The sequence below is a fragment of the Carettochelys insculpta genome, chromosome 4 (assembly GCF_033958435.1).
Source record: "Carettochelys insculpta isolate YL-2023 chromosome 4, ASM3395843v1, whole genome shotgun sequence".
NCBI classification, from domain to species: domain Eukaryota; kingdom Metazoa; phylum Chordata; order Testudines; family Carettochelyidae; genus Carettochelys; species Carettochelys insculpta.
In genome coordinates, this window is record NC_134140.1 from 54,629,176 (window position 1) to 54,646,091 (window position 16,916).

The window sequence follows — 16,916 nt, forward strand, 5'->3', positions numbered from 1 at the left end:
TTGGCCTCCAAAACACAAGCTCGTCTTTTTAGAAGCTACCACATACTTGAATAATCCAAGCACAGAAAATAATATTTATTCGCCCTTAGAGACATAACTTTTTTTCACATTTGCAAAAAAAAATTTTATTGATCAGTTAGTTTTGTTGGCATATTTAGGCCAAGTCTAAGCAAAAAAAAAAACTACATCCTACAAGGAGGTCTTTTGAGAATGATACAGAGACAAAAATAAGAGGGTTATGGCATATTGTAACTTAAATTGACCGTGGTTGTAATGTGCTCAGCTCTATACTTTCTCTGTTTAAAGAGTCTTAAAAACAAGATGTATAAAAGAGAGCCATTTGCTATCCACAGTTAGAAATATACCAACATTTCTAGTAACATGAAAGATAAAGATTTGCTGGTCCTAATATATTCTGCTGTCTTCTTTTTCTTTCTTTTTGGTTTCATTCTGAAATGTGATACTTCATCATTTTTGCTGTATGTCAGCGCCTTCAACTCTATGGATATCCTACTTCTACAAACAGTGTATGTACTCTGAATTTTCCTACATGTGTAGTTTTCAACAGTGAAATGGAATCGTTTGCTATAAGAATGGGCTCTTTATCAAGTAAATTAATTTTGCTAGTGTACTGTCTTATTCATTCAAATGTATACCCTGTTTTAAGCGCCTTACAAGGCTTTACATGCTTGCTACAAACATAGAGTAATAGGCTGGTGGGATAGGTAAAAGAGCAGATCTGCGTAAGGAATTGCAGAACTACTCATAGTAGGGTGGCAAACCCATGAAAATAAACTCCCCCAACAAAACTTAGTAATCAAACTGCCCTTCTCTTTTCTGAAACATAACAGTAATAACCATATTCCTAGAATTTAATCAGTTTTCCAGCATCTTCACTGAACATCAAGGAAGAGAGCATCTCAACCATTTTTTTTGCACTATTCATAAAATAAAACTAATATCCATGTAGGATGAAAACAGGGGCTGCTGGGAGAGAGGATGACCCTAACCCAAGTTGAAGACTTACTTTATTACATTTGATTACTGTTTGAGCAGATGTTGGGAGGAATTTTCAGGTTGGGGAACTCTGTGCTTTGACCGTGACAGAATGCCCTTCCATCCTGGCTGCCTAACATAAAAAAAGCCATGGAAGGCCTCAAGCTTCAGTCCTCATGGTTCTATAAGGAGGACTTTGTTCTGAGCCAGATTAGCATGAGAATTAGGCTGGCTGGTGTCAGTGGCTGTATTTCTAGGAAAAGGACTAGCATTTGAGGTTATATATACTGTTACAAGTCCGATGACTTGTTAGCAGTGCGACATCAACAAGAATAAAAAATGGTAAAAGTTTGTTGGTTTTTTTTATCCCTGAACTGAATACATACAGTGTCATTTTTACATAGTGGTGTTTCTGATCATTCCTACGTTTTAACTCCTGTCATTATGTCTTTCATACATTTGTGCCCAGGTAAGGCAGAACATAACATGTTAAGTACATACCTGTTCAATAAGATGATAGGCAAAAACTATGCATTATATTCTTGATGGCTATGGAAGTCTTTCTGTTGATTTTACTGTGCTTTGGGTCATGCTCTATGTCATTGTGAAAGGCTCTGTGTGCCATATCTGTATCTCTTTTCCTTTAGAGTTTAACAGATTACCTTCAAACACTTCTAAAGTTATAATAATTTTCCAGTTCCAGTAAAACAATATATATACATACTCACTCACATTTAGAAAAATAAATCAGCACATTGGGGATTTAAAATTGTTTTAAATAAAAGAAATGGGTAGTGCTTGTTGAATTAAATCTGTTAGCATGCTATTGAATGTGCATCTGGAATGAGAATAATTTCGATTCTAGCACTGAAATCCCAAGTCTATGAGATCCTGAGCAACCTCAGCTCCCATGTAACTTTGGAACAATTGAGCATACTCAGAATTTCATAGTATGAAGCTCTGAAAGGCTGCATAAGATGCTTCTATAAATGGGTCTGAGTAATTTGATGAGTTGTCTTTTCATATTATGCATGATATTTCTCTGGTGCAGTTTTTTTTTTCTTAAAAAGAAGAGCTGGTACTCAGCTGGCTCCTTATCCCCAGCCAGGGTGCCATTACCAGCACTGGCAAGTACTGGCACAAAAAAAAAACACTGCTCTGGAGCCATGGTGGTGCATGCTCTGAATGAGTAACCACAACTAGTACAGCATGAGTTGCATGTGGGTTTTGGCTTGCTGGCTGCAGTCTTATTATTGATGATTATTATAAAAGTAGCATGTAGAAAAATAAACTGTGCATGCTTCAGAAATACTAACTTCACCACTAATGAATCGGTTTTTGTCAGGTAGATAAAGTACGTCATTAGTAAGACTATGTCATAATTACATAGTTGTATGTATTTAGAGTGTGACTTCTTCAAGTGGTGATTTGTGTTGGAGAAAAGTAAGTTTCAATAATAGTTTACAGTTTACAAAGCGATATTTGTGTTTTTAATTTTTAAAAATTGAAAAAATACAAAGTTGCATAGAATAGGCATGCTTACTCTATTCAGTGTTTGTCTTTTGTGCAGACTTCTTTATGAACATTAGGTGGAAAATATAATATACCTAACCTTATACTGGTCAGAATAATATACAGTTTTTATTTATAGCATATTAAAATTGTAGAAAATTAATTTTGAGTTGTGGAGGTCAAATATATTCTATTTAATATTGGGTGATTCTCTTATGGATCTTTCTGGAAGTTCCACGGAATGAAATTCCAAACTTTCAGATGAGAGATTTCTTCCAAAGTTGTGTGATAGACAATCTTTGATCTGTGTAAGACTCTGATAATTACAGAGGTTTTATGGTATGGGAAAAGCATGTTTTGTGTTTTGATAGATGGTGCAAATCAACAAAAGGATTAATGTTCAATTGGCTAAAAATCTCTTGCTCTAAAGTATAGTCCTAGATGTTTATTTTCTCATACAGTATATAAATGGGTGCCAAATTTAAGTAAGTTTAAAGAGGGAATTAAATTAAAAATATTTGACAGAATTTAAGTTTGAAATGACTCTGCTTGTTTATTTTTGTCTTATGAAATATTTGTTTTCAGAGAAACTAAACAACATGATTGGCATCTCAACTAATTTAAGTCTTTGTTGTCCAAGACAATACATACAAAAGTAAAATACTCGATTTAATTTATAAGCCTATAAGGAATACACTTCTCTTAAGGCAAAAATGTTTTGAACTACAGTAAGCAGAAATACTTCGCCCAAGAAGTCTGTGAATTTTTCCCCATTCTTTTTTTAGTTAGATGACACATTGGTTTGGTGTCAAAACATTGTTATTGCCATTTATTATCAGGAAAAAATATATTGCAGAATACATTTCTGATTTTTGGTTCATATTCAGACAAATAATTAAAAGACAGCCTCATAAACATTAAGGCTACATCTGCACTAGCTAAAAACTTCGAAATGGCCATGCAAATGGCTATTTCGAAGTTTACTAATGAAGCTCTGAAATACATATTCAGTGCCTCATTAGCATGCGGGCAGCTGTGGCACTTCAAAATTGACGCGGCTCGTCCAGATGGGGCTCCTTTTCAAAAGGACCCCCGGCTACCTCGAAGTCCCCTTATTCCTATGTGCTCATAGGAATAAGGGGACTTCGAAGTAGCCGGGGTCCTTTTGAAAAGGAGCCCTGCCTGGACAAGCTGCACAGCGGCAAGCCGCGTCAATTTCGAAGTGCCGTGGCCACCCGCATGCTAATGAGGCGCTGAATATGTATTTCAGCGCTTCATTAGTAAACTTCGAAGTGGCCATGCAAATGGCCATTTCAAAGTTTTTGGCTAGTGTAGAGATGGCCTAAGTGTATTACACTGGTAAGGCATAGTTAAATGATGTGTTCAGTCATGTGGCCATATTTTAATACTGGCTAAATTGGGAAGCTGAATGCCATGGAGGCTGCATATGTTAGCTGAGAAAATACTGTGTTTAAGGAGCGTTGAGAATATTGTATTTCAGGAGAGATTTTTTTCTAAAATATATAAAAGATCTCCTTCCTAAATTTCCAACGGTCTAAATTTCCTTAGTAGATATGACATTGAAGGTGTGGAAATTCAAAAATAAGGTCTACAGAATACTCCTCAGAACAGCTCTGGCTTTATAGAAACTCTGAAAAACTATGAGGCATGCCACAGCATTTTGCAAAGGGTACCGTACAGAATACTGTGCCCTTAGTTTTATGTTTTATGCTGATGTGAAAAAACAAAAGTATTTCTTTCCTATTTATAATTGGAAGATTGAAATCAGTTCCCAGTCTTTGTCTTTTCTGCCAGACTGACAAGAGTTGGGAGCACTGAAAGCAGTGAACCAAGCCTATAATAATGTGGGGAGAGGGCAAGGGAGTAAGTGCAATGGAGCATTCAACAAAACAGTGATAACACTAACCAAGTTAGAAGAAGACTTGACTGTCTCCAAGATCACCTTATCTAGTGGTTCTTGGCCAAAAAGATGGAAGCTGTCAGGCTGCAACTTCAAGGTTGGTTGTAAAGTGAGGATGGGGGAAGGGATTAAATGTAGGAAGTCTGTGTCTTAGTCCTCTAAAATTGTTGCACAGAACCTTTGTGACAAAAAGGTACGGCTGGCAGTTCTTTCAAACAGAACACACAGTAAATTTATCAGTGGACACCCACAATCAGGTTTTCTTGCTGTATATTCTGCAAGTAGAGCTTGAGCTCAGTGGACCTGATTGTAATTTTCTGTGGTACTAATAAAATGGATCCTTTGTTGGCATTAAATTACTTTTCACTATTTGGATTGTGCCAGTGGTGTAATGTCATGTTCTGGTAAATCAGAAAACAAGCTCCCTGTCACAAGCAACCTCATCTATATACATTTACAATCTCCATAGTTTGGCACTCTCAGCATTTGACTGATCATGAACCAGGGAATTTGCCAGACCAGGAAAGGTGAATGCCAGCCTTGCTGCTCCTGGGAGCCAGCTGTTCTCTGCTCCCAGCTGCCAGTTTGTGGGGCTCCCCTGATGTGGTGTCAGGCATTCAGCTCCCGTTCTGGCCCCCTGGGGCGCCATTCTTTCCTGCTTCACCAACACTCCTAAAACAAGTTCACCAGGTTTTCCTTCTGAGTGCTCCATGCTTGGGGAACCCACAGGGTTGCCAGTGGTGCCAGACTGGGGTGTTTTCAGACTAGGAAGTCTGGATTACAGAAATCCAATTGGTATGAATATTTTGACAAAATTATGAAATTAGTAATAATACAAGTTTGCCAATACATTACCACCTTGCACATACTCCACAGTGTTTCTGCTTATATTAGGGCTGTCAAACTACTTAAAAAAATGCGATTAATCTCAAGATTTTAAAAAGTTGCAATTAATCATAGTTCTAATGGCACAGATGAACAATAGCAGAATAGCAGTTTAAATTTATCATAAATATTTGTGTGTGGCTTTCTACATTTTAAATACATTGATTTTCATTACAACACAAAATATATATAATATTTTGCATTATTACTCTTATAAATATTTGGACTGTAAAAATGATTTTTAAAAGTGCCATATATAAAAGTAAAAAAATGAAAGAACATGCGAATATTGAGCATATCTGGCATGTGAATACTTTGCAATACCAGCTACAACAGTGCTATGCAAATGCCAGTTCTCACTTTCTGGTGCCACTGTAAAGAAGAAGCAGTTAGCATTAAGTTCTGGATACTTATTTATCGTAGGGCTTGTGTCCCCTACAGGGGGGATCAGGGCTGCAGCAGTTGATCCACTTGCAACCTATTTATCGCATCTGCTTAGACATGATAAACTGATCTGTGAGCGTTTTCCCATTGACTCCAGTACTCCACCAGGATGAGTAGGCAGAGTCAGTAGGAGAGCAGCTGCAATCTCACCACATGAAAGCCAGCATGGTAAGTCAGTATATCAACTTCAGCTATTCTATTTGCCTAGCTGAAGTTGTATATCTTAGATGGGAGGGGAGTACTATAGAGTGGGCCTAAGTGAATGGCTGAAGAAGAAATAAGACTGAATGGACTTGTAGGCTCTAAAATTTTACATTGTTTTGTTTTTAAGTGTAATTAACTGAAAAAATAATTCTACATTTGTCAGTTGCACTTACACTATAAAGAGATTATACTACAGTACTTGTATGAGGCAAACTGAAAAAATACTTCTTAAAATCTTTTTTACTGTGCGTATGAATGTAATTAAAATCATATAAGCTACGTCTACACGGGGATAGCGTCTACACGTCCTCCAGGGCTGGTGCCGTCGACGTTCAACGTCGATGTTGGACAGCACTACATCGAAGTAGGCGCTGCAGGGGAGCGTCTACACACCAAAGTGGCCCATATCGAAATAAGGGTGCCAGGAACAGCTACAGACAGGGTCACAGGGTGGACTAGCACTTGTGGGGCAACAGCAAGCTGCTCCCTTAAAGGGCCCCTCCCAGACACACTTGCACTAAACAGCACAAGATCCACAGAGCCGACAACTGGTTGCAGACCCTGTGCATGCAGCATGGATGCCCAGCTGCAGCAGCGGCAGCCAGAAGCCCTCGGCTAAGGGCTGCTGCACACGGTGACCATAGAGCCCCGCAGGGGCTGGAGAGAGCGTCTCTCAACCCCTCAGCTGATGGCCGCCATGGCGGACCCCGCTCTTTTGATGTTGTGGGACGCGGATCGTCTACACGTGCCCTACTTCGACGTTCAATGTCGAAGTAGGGCGCTATTCCCATCTCTTGATGGGGATAGCGACTTTGACGTCTTGCCGCCTTACGTCGATTTCAACTTCGAAATAGCGCCCGCCACGTGTAGACGTGGCGGGCGCTATTTTGAAGTTGGCGGGGCTACTTCGAAGTAGCCAGCACGTGTAGACGCGGCTATAAAGTGAGCACTGTGTACTTGGTATTCTGTGTTGCAGTGTAAATCAATAATGTTTGAAAATATAGAAACAATTATAATACACTTTAAATTGTTATCCCAGAGTTGTTTAGTGGTGTGATTACTAATTATAACTCTTTCAATCTAGTTAATTGGTTTTGTATTAATTGCTTACGTTTTGGAAAGCCCCACAACATGATAATAAGAAAATAGGTATTGATGTTATTACCCCTTTGAAAGTGCCTTGGGTTTATAAGAAGTGTGAAATACTTTTCTTTTTTCAGGAATAAAAATTATGGATACACCCATGCAGTCTTCTTTTTGAAGATTAGTTAAAAAAGATTTAAAAATGTATAAGCTGTTTGTTTTTATTATTGCTCTTTGGTTTTCAAACAGTTGTGCTTCTTGAAACTTCTACAGGTACTTAAGACAGATGAAAAGGACCTTGTCCCCAGAAGCTATTGGGATACATTGAGGCGTAGCACAAGCCAAGCTCTCTTTTCGGACCTTGCAGAGGTATAATAAAACCTCTCTCTGGTCCATTTAACAAATTCCCATTTCTTTTATTTTCTTGTATATCTTAATGTTTCCCTATTGGTGTGAATCTTATTTATCTTCTTCTTAAAATTATTGTTTAAAAATGGTGTTTATGGAAGGTTGTCATATGCAATTAATGTGGCTCAATGCAGTGGCATTAGTTGAAGTTGTCATTTCTAGTCAGCTAGCATTCTCTTTTGCAGTATTTGGAAGATCAAGTCCTATTACGATGTCTGGTGTTAAGATACTTACTTTATTTCTTAATTTCTTTGTAACTGAAAACTTAGGAACCCTTCTTTTAGGCTGTGTCTAGACTGCAGGGAAACTGTCAGCAAAAGATACAAATTGTGGTTCGAAATTTGTGTATACTTTTTGCCGACAGCTCTGCGAGGAAAGGCTTTTCTGATGTTTGCCTATCCACACGGGGCCTAATGTCAGAAAAACCCCCTCTGTTGAGACATCGTTTCTTCCTCTTGAAATGAGGTTTATAGCGATGTCAACAGACTGCTCCTGACATGGCAGATCTCTTCTGAGAGATCAACAGGCTGGATGTGCGCTCTGTTAACAAAATTTCTGTTGACAAAAGCCTGCAGTCTAGATACAGCCTTAGTGTTTGATCCTATGTGGTCATAGCTTTGATGAGAGTTGAGGGCGCTCAGCAGCTATCATGGGGTGTCCAAGACTTTGCAGGTTCAGGCTTTTAATATGCTTTAAAACGTAAGTTACTCAAGTTTATTTGTACATATGACCGTGGTAAAATTATGTACGCCTGTGCTAAAGATTCTTTTTAATTTATTGGATTGAAAATAGTCGTGTTTCAGGCAGTTTAAAAACAATTGCATACATTAACCGTCTTTATTTTTAGATATTGGAAGGTAATTATGAAAGACTAGCAATATCTCTATTCCATCAAAAATGAATGCATGCTGGTGTCCAAATTATAATAAAAATTTAAAGCTTATTTAATTGTCCATTCAAAAGTTGAATAAATAGAATATGTATTTCTTTGTACTGATAATTTAAAAGAGAGTCTAAAGGCCAGCTGTTGTTGCTGTACATTGGGGCAGGCTGGCTGTGGTCCCAAGGATTAGCAACCTGTAGAAGTTCCCCAGTAATACCAATATCTGAAGCCATGCAAATCACAACAGAGATATTAGTGAGGGAGGCATAGGAGCAGCTTTACAAGTCTTATGTCATCTCAGGATGCTCCCATGCTGAGGGTATTGCTAGGCAGCTGGGTAAGCTTAAAGTATTGCTGAGATTGCAAAACTGGTGCCATAGTGTCTTTACACTTGTTGTACTTAATGAACAAAATTAATACCTGTCTGTACAATATTTTAAGACTAGTATTCTTTAGAAGCCTTTTTAATGCAAATTCATCCATTAGGCAATTGAACACAAAAGGTGCATTACTCAGACATCTGTAGACTTCAATAATTACAACTGATCAACATCTAATTTCAGCATTCTTGTGTGAACATTTGCATAAACACTCTGCTAAAATGCAAATCACTGAATACAGAGTTAATGTAGAGTATCTCCCACTATTCATTAGACTCGCATTCTGTCTTGCTTGGTTTAATCTTAAGCCTACTAGCTTTCATTCATGGCCTTATCTCTCTCAGGCCCTCTTGACATCTGGATGATGCTATTGACTTTTTTGCTGAAAAGTGACATAAAACTAGGTGATACTGGAGTCTCTGCAGTCTTGCAGCCTCCTCAAGTGCTTTTGTGAAAAAGAAGGTAAATAAGATATTTTCTTGTCAGACTCCACAAAGGAGGTCTGGTCAAGAAGAGAAGTTGCTCGTCCTGACCCTCTGTCTTTTCAAGGGGAGTGAGTAAAAGCTATGTATTTCCACAGACTACTCCTAATAGGTCAGCGAAGATAAACGCTGGTGAGCTAGGTTTGTGGATTCATTCTGAATGGGTATTGGAAAATAGTGGAGTTGCAAGAGCATATGAAAAATACAGGATTGGGGAGAAGTGTCTTTGTCAGCGTAGACTGTAACGTACATATGATGAACTCCCTATGGATGACTCCCATTGATGTCAGTGATTTTAGATCAGGCCATAATGCTTTTCATTCAAGAATGTAAAGCTCTTTACAAGATGAATATATATAATTTTCCCCTTTTTAAGGATGGGGAAATGAAGGTACAAAGAACTAAAAAGACTTTATCCAGGGTGCAAAATTCACTGAAGAGCTGCAGAAAGAACATCTGTTTCTTCTTCAAGTGCTCGTTCACGTGCATTCCTGTCAGATTTGTGTGTGTGTGCACGTGCAAAGTGGGTGGAAGGCTTTTCCTTTTGCAGTTCTCTGTAGGGTCAGTCTGGGAACCCCTTGTGGTGGTGCTGTTATGGTGCCCTGTGTAGGACCCTGCTAACCTGCCCCCTCTTCAGTCCTCGCTTACCACCAGTGACGAAAGCTGGAACTTCCCAGTGTTCTCCTCTTGCCTCACAAGTGGACAACTCTTGTATATAGTTAGCCATGGTCTTACTTAGTGAGTAGTTAGCTGTTAGTTTAGTGTAAGTAGTTATATGTTCTTTAGATGTTCCCCCTCCCTTATCCCATCCCTCCTGTTCCCAGGGCCATGGTTCAGTCTCCAGTCATTTGCTAAGTGGATGCTGAAGATAGCTCCATATAGGTGCCATATCTGCTTTCCACCCATGTACACACAGTTATTCTGTATTTTATAAACCCTCTGGTTAGCAGATTTCTAAAGACTTTACCCTCAGGTCTTCCAACCTGTTCACCCCCGCCCCCACCCCTCTGGGACCTTAACTGAGTCCTCCTCAGACTTATGGGTCCACCATTCAAACAACTGGCTAGTTGCTCCCGGCTCTACCTCTCTTATAAACCGGCTTTCCTGGTTTCAGTAACTTCTGCCAGGAGGACGTCCAAACTTTGGAGCTCCCTGATACAGTTTTCTGTAAGGACATTGTATGACTCCGTCTGCATGTGACCTTCCTTCTGAAGTGGTCTCACATTTTCATTTGAGCTGCAATGTCTGTCAGAGTAGCCAGAAAAAAAGAAGTAAGGAGGGGGCAGGTTGGAAGGATCCTATACTGAGCACCATGACAGCGCCACTCCAAGGGGTGCTCAGTCCAACCCTACAGCTAGCTGCCAGGAAAAAAAATCATCTAGATGCTGTGCACATGTGAGTGCACATACATAATTGGAACTTGAACAACAGTAACAAAAGGTAACTTTTTTCTCTAATTGTATGACTGACATGTTGTCAGCCTTTATGCTTTTATTTATATTAGATATCTTAGAACTAGTATAAAATACCTCTTAACAGAACAGATAAGCTAACCCTCATTCTCACTCAAAAGATTTTAATTCAACTAAATCACAATTGAATTTAACATCTTATTACATCAAAAGAAGACAATTTATTTTCTTGCTTTGCTGTTATAAAACAGAATTAGTTTTACTTTGAACAACTATCCCTTATGAGATGTAAGTTATATAGTACTATTAAGACAAGAGGAATTGGTATATTTTCAGTGATTCATGACTCAGTAAAAACATACTAAGGTTTTGTGTTAGTTTCACTCAGTGAGAATGACCAAGTAGAAATGGTAGAATTCTAATTTTGTTTTTTGTTTGTTTCTAACTAATATGTGAATTCTTTAACTAATATGCAGCTTCTTTAGATGTGGATGGATAAAACCGGCATGTAACAAGGTTATTAAAAAAAAATTATGGAATGAAAGGATGTAATTTAAAGTCTAATATCTATTCAGTGTTCATGAAAGAAATTGCTTGAGTATACTTAAATTGTTAATTGTTTAAAAGATGCAGAAAATCAAAATATCTCTGTTACAGTGTATTATGGCACATAGTAGAGGACCCTGGAGTATTAAGACACATTCAGTGATTATTGTTTTCTAGTTCATCAGCTTATTTTAGGAGTTGAGTTGTCTTAATTGAATGATATAAAATATATTTCTACAGATATATATTTTGCTATCCTATTTCTCCCAGGAGGACAATACAAGAACCTAGTAGAGAGTGGTTAGAGATCGTTAAATATAAATTTGAAAATCCTAGAAAGGTTTTACTAAACTACTAAAAGTATCTCTTCTGTTCCTTTAGTTCTTGGACAATGAAAAGGACAGATTTTTTGTTCTTCCTTTTTTTGTTCTTCAATATCTTCTCTTTGGTTATTAGTAAGTACTACTAGTATATATGAAATGTTAATTTTCATAATAGAAAAATTTTGAAAACATTCAAACTTTATAGTATGTCATGAAGGATTTGAACAAAATGCATATTAAATTATTTTATATCAATACCCTATGAGCTGAGGAAACTTGTTTTAACATTGTTTTGTTATTGTGGCTCATCTCTTCGTAATGAGCCAAGATACACATGCCTGAACAGTTTCAGGTTATTCTCAGCATGTGCAGTTTTAGGACTAGGTCTTGGCTTCAGTAGAGCTATGCCAGTTTATGCCAACGGAGGATCAATTCTCAATCTTTCCACTGTGGCAGAAATTTTAGTAAACCAACTTGGAAATGCTTGTGTTTTTCTCATCCTTGTTACCCTTTGGTAAATGAAATAAATCCAATCAGACTAGTCCCTACATTCATAATTAGCAACATTTTAATTCCTAAATCTTCACTTTCTCTTGGTATTTCCAAATGACTGCTTGTTTTACATATGAAAAGCAGCTATATCTCATTTCTCACTGGTATCTCTCAAGCCTTCGTATACATTTAGTTCTTCTTAAAGAATAGTTCCATTGATGGCCAACATATCTCTTCATCATATCTCATTGATGACCATCATATCTCTTCTCATTTCCTCTGATATGATAGGGAGAGCTTCCCTTTTGTTTCCATTTAATACTTACTGCTGATAAATTCCTTTAAAATGTAGCAAACTTTACATAAGAACAGCCATACTGGGTCAGACCAAAGGTCCATCTAGTCCAGTATCCTGTCTTCAGGCAGAGGCCAATGCCTGATACCCCAGAGGGAGTGAATAGAACAGGTAATCACGAAACTGATCCCTCTCCTGACATGCTTTTTCACTCTCTGACAAACAGAGGTTAGGGACACCATTCCTACCTATCCTGGCTAGTGTCCATTGAAGTACCTAAGCTCCATTAATTTATCTAGTTCTTTCTGAACTAGATGAAGTGTTGGTCCTCACAGTGTCCTCTGGCAAGGAGTTTCATATGCCAACTGTGCACTCTGTGAAGAAAAACTTTCTTTATACTTTAAGTGTTTAAAAAAGTATTTCAACTTTTTTATAAATAAGAGCCATTGTGACGTAGCATAGTCTCTTGCTTCAGTTCATTTTTCTTGTTATTTATCCAGAAAATCTTAAGTTTTTCGTATTGCCATACCTTGGTTTATTTCAGAAGACTGGCCGTACTCTGCCTATATAGATATTACATGCATTTTATAAAAATAAAGAGTGCATCTGGGGTTTGTCTTTACTTGAATTTATCAGGACATTTTTTTGTTCATTTTAAGCTACGATTCTTTTTATACCTAATCAGCTTTCTTGTTTCTAAGCATAATGCAATTAATTAATTTTATAATTTCAAAATCTTATTCAGACATTTAGTCCAGTGCTGTTCCCAAAGAAGTTAGTAGAAAAATTCTCAAAAGTTACTACTCTTTGCATCCTTTATAGGGGAAATTTTTGTTATTTCTTAGAATAGATATCTTTTTGGGAGTACTTGTTTCTGGAGAAAGGGATTTATCTGGTGATTTTCTGTGGATATTTTCATAAATTTCTGCACCAGTCCAATAACTAGGCATAGAGCTAAAGCAATAGAATTCAAGGATTGGGGCTCGATTGCTTCATCGGAGGATTGTTTCCAAATTTCTTATAAATCAATTAACTTCGTTAACCAAATAGTGATCAAGGTTTCAAAAAGGTCTCATGTTCCGATCCTGGAAGTTACATTCTGCCAGCAGATCTCATGTGGGGCCCCAGTGATTTAAAGAAACACTGCCGATGTTGAATACATTAAAGGATCGGTTCCACATTTTATTCAATTGTTATCTCCATTTTTTAAAATGCTCTTTCATTGTAATAAGACAGTCTTTATGAAAGAGAAAAATGAGCACACACATACATAGGTAAATGCAATAAATAGCAGTTACCAAAAATGTGAAATGTTGCATAATCACTGTATTCTATTGAGGGTTATTTACTATATCTGTGACCTGTCACTTAATAATATGAGTGGTACTACTACTTATATGTCATAGCCATGAAGGAACAGTGAAGATAAGATTAGTTAATCATGATCTCATAGAATAATTGCATATTTTAAGTTTGCTGTCTTCTGTTGAGACCACACACTATAGACTGTTTCCTGCTCCCTGTGGCTCTAGTATAAAATATACCATTAGAGGTGGTTTGATAACACACACTCAGAAATATTTCATTTTTGTAGCTGCAAAATTGCATCTATGGAAATTGGGAAAACTAATTTTATATAAAAATTATAAATATGTGTAAATTAGAATCCACTTTACCTTTTAGTCCATTTTTTTTCTAAAGTTTGATTTTATTTTTCATGCCTTTTTCATATTTTCCACTGACATCTTTTTTTTAAATATTGTACTAATTGAAATTACGTCAACATTTGATATAAAAAATTATTTGAATTCACTGATTTGAATACTAATATTACCTTTCTAACATGAACATAGGATACACTAATTTGTATTTTAAGTATTTGCTGCATGTCTCTTTTTTTGTGCTAAACGCTGATTATAAAATGCTTTTTTTGGATGAAGCATTTGTAAAACAATCAGAACCTCAACTAATTTTCTTATTCTAATGGTTTTAAGCGTGCAGATGACATTTCAAGTTTGCTATCTGATACTACACTGCTTGTACATTTTTTTGGCAAGAAGGGAAAGGCTGAGCTAAACTTTGACGATTTTTATAGGTGAGCTTTGATTTTATACTTTCTATATAAACAGACTTCCACATCTGCTAGCAAATATAATATACATAATATATCTAGTTAAAGGAAGTAACTTTTTCTTTATACTCATTTCATTTTCAGCCATTTCTTTGATTTCTCTTTTCTGATGAAAATTTTTAAAACTACATTGAAGAAAATGTTAAGACAATACACAGAATTGAAAATTAATTAGTTTTGGTTTTAATGAAGACAAAATAAACATCCCTCTTTCATGAGGTTTTGTGTAATGACCAGGTACATGAGGAGGTCATTAGTTATATGTGTGACTCAAGAAATGCAGCACTGTGAAAGGTGGTATTTGTGGTCCAGTATGTGGTATTCTTCTTCAAGTGATTTAATGTCATTTCCAAGTAGGTGTGTGCACATCGTGTACAGTTTTCTGGAGGTTTTTCCCCTAACAGTACCTGTCCAGGAGGCAGCAAAGCCCCCTGGAGTAGTGCCATTACAGTGCTGTGTATATAGTCCACTACCAACCCACCTCCTGCGCAGTTCAAGCTTTTTCCCTAGCTTGGAGCTTATTGTTCTTGTAAAGAGTTGTCATTAGGATAGTTAAGTGTTAGGTAGGTAAGCTAGTTTCTCTTTCCTTAGTGGTGAGTAGTCCCTTCGCTCCCCTGCAGACCAGGGCATGCCTCAGTCACAGGGCTTCAAACCTGCTGCTTCTTGACTGAAGTCTGCCCACAGGAGACTAGTGTTCTCTGTGAGCTGAGCATGTGGGCAGCGACTCGGGAGAGATTCAGATGCCACCCAGCTGATAGTAGAATGCCCACAGCTAGGTTTTTTCTGCTGGTGGTGCACATTCTCACATGCTTCTGTGCACATAGAAAAATGTATTCTACACATGGATGGAAAATATCTGCACATGAATGGAAAAGATTAGTGGGAACATTGCAGGAGACTCCCATGAGCCTTGTCCACAGTGGTTTGGGGAAGCACGTCGAACAGTCACCTCTGTGATGTGTAGGGATATCCGGCCTTGGACAAAGAACACCTTTAGGCTTAAATTCCTCTGTATGGAGTCAGTTCTTTACCCTAAGCTGGTGTGGCCAGCCCAGCTTGCAGACTGGCTTCCTCAGTTCAGAGTACACTGTCCTCAGTGCACCAAAAGATTCAGCCTCCAAAGCTTCCTGGCTCAGGAAACCTCTCAGCACTGTTCACGTTCCCTAGTACCACATAAGGGACAGAAGTGGCCAGAGAAGAGACGGTCACGAATGACCAAGACTGATGGGGCAAAGTAGTGTGTCCCATATCAAGACACTCCATGGTAGCACAAGAACAGCTGACACCATCAACTCCAGCACCACAGTAAGAGCCATTAAGTCCAGTGCCTGTGAATTTCCCCAGTGAGGGACCGCCAGCTGGGGGACGTGGATATGACATTCACCCCCAACACATTTGAGCAAGCCAAGGACCTCATTGAAACGATGGCCCAAAGCTCTCCATCGCAGTGGGTAACCCCTCTGCAGTACCTGGGTCCAGCTTGCTTGGGGTCACAGTACTGTGAGAGGAGAGAAGATATTTTATTCTGAGTGTTTGTTCATGCTTCATAGCTGTGAACATTGCTTATAGATACAGTGAATGCTAAGGAGAGGCAGGGACAGCAGTGTACCGCACCCGAGTCAAAGGAGGCCAAAAAGATTAACATCTCTGACTAAAAGGTTTATTCATCAGGGAGACCCCAGCTGAGAAGTTCAAATCAGCAAATGGTCCTTATAATTTTAATTTTTGGCCCTCCTTGGGAAAATTCTAGGAGTCTTACTCAGAGTTTGCAGCTTTTCTGGAAGAGGGGAAGGTCTTATCTATGACCTCTCTCCAGACCACATTAGACCATGCAGATTCAGCAACTTGGGTAATGTCCATGGGCAGTTGAATGCACAGAAGTTCCTGGATGCATTTCTCAGGCCTTCTACTGGAGGGCCAATAGGCCTTTCAGAACCTGCCTTTTGACAGCTCTGGACTTTCTGTGAAGTGAACTCGTCTCCTCACTCCCTTTTTCCCCTAGTAGGCAGCCAGTTTTTTTCTATGGAGCAATTAAATTTCAGTGGCTGGCCATCCACATTTAATAGTCTTCTGTTGTCAACCTGTACCACTATCTTGTTCAAACTTCAGTCCAAAATGAGGATAGCAGGATAACAATGAAGACTATGAAGAATCCAATATTCGAAGTGGAGCCTGTAGGCTGGGACAGACACATACTCTGGGCTCATAATTTGAGAGAATTTAATAAATTGTACAGATTCCCCAAATTGTTGCAACAGGTACCATAATTAATATCTATTATGAATTTAGGTGAAAACTGATTCTAATGGCGGCACTTAGAGAACATTACTAAATGTAGTTATACCACAAAAAATTACACAGTTGCTCAAACAAAGAAAAAAAATATGTTTGTGAGATTCAAACAAGTAGAAGGTATGGCTTTTCACCATTACCACCAGTGCTTACTTTTTATGTGGTTATCCTTTATTATCTAAAAAGAGGGGTTGTAAGATGTCATTAATGAGTTTTTGAAGTGCTTT

The 16,916-nt window shown here is 38.0% G+C and overlaps 1 protein-coding gene across 6 annotated transcripts in view; it reads left to right on the forward strand.

Moving 5' to 3' along the window:
* The window catches only part of MICU3 (mitochondrial calcium uptake family member 3), a 101,231-nt gene that overhangs the window by 58,283 nt on the left and 26,032 nt on the right, over positions 1-16,916 (forward strand). For 4 of the 6 annotated variants that reach the window (XM_074992839.1, XM_074992840.1, XM_074992837.1 and 1 more), the window contains exons 8-10: positions 489-527; positions 7,319-7,414; positions 14,261-14,361. In XM_074992839.1, the coding sequence (XP_074848940.1) occupies positions 489-527; positions 7,319-7,414; positions 14,261-14,361 (236 nt within the window). The remainder of the gene's footprint in view (positions 1-488; positions 528-7,318; positions 7,415-14,260; positions 14,362-16,916) is intronic. The other 2 variants (XM_074992843.1, XM_074992841.1) reach the window with 1 other exon arrangement.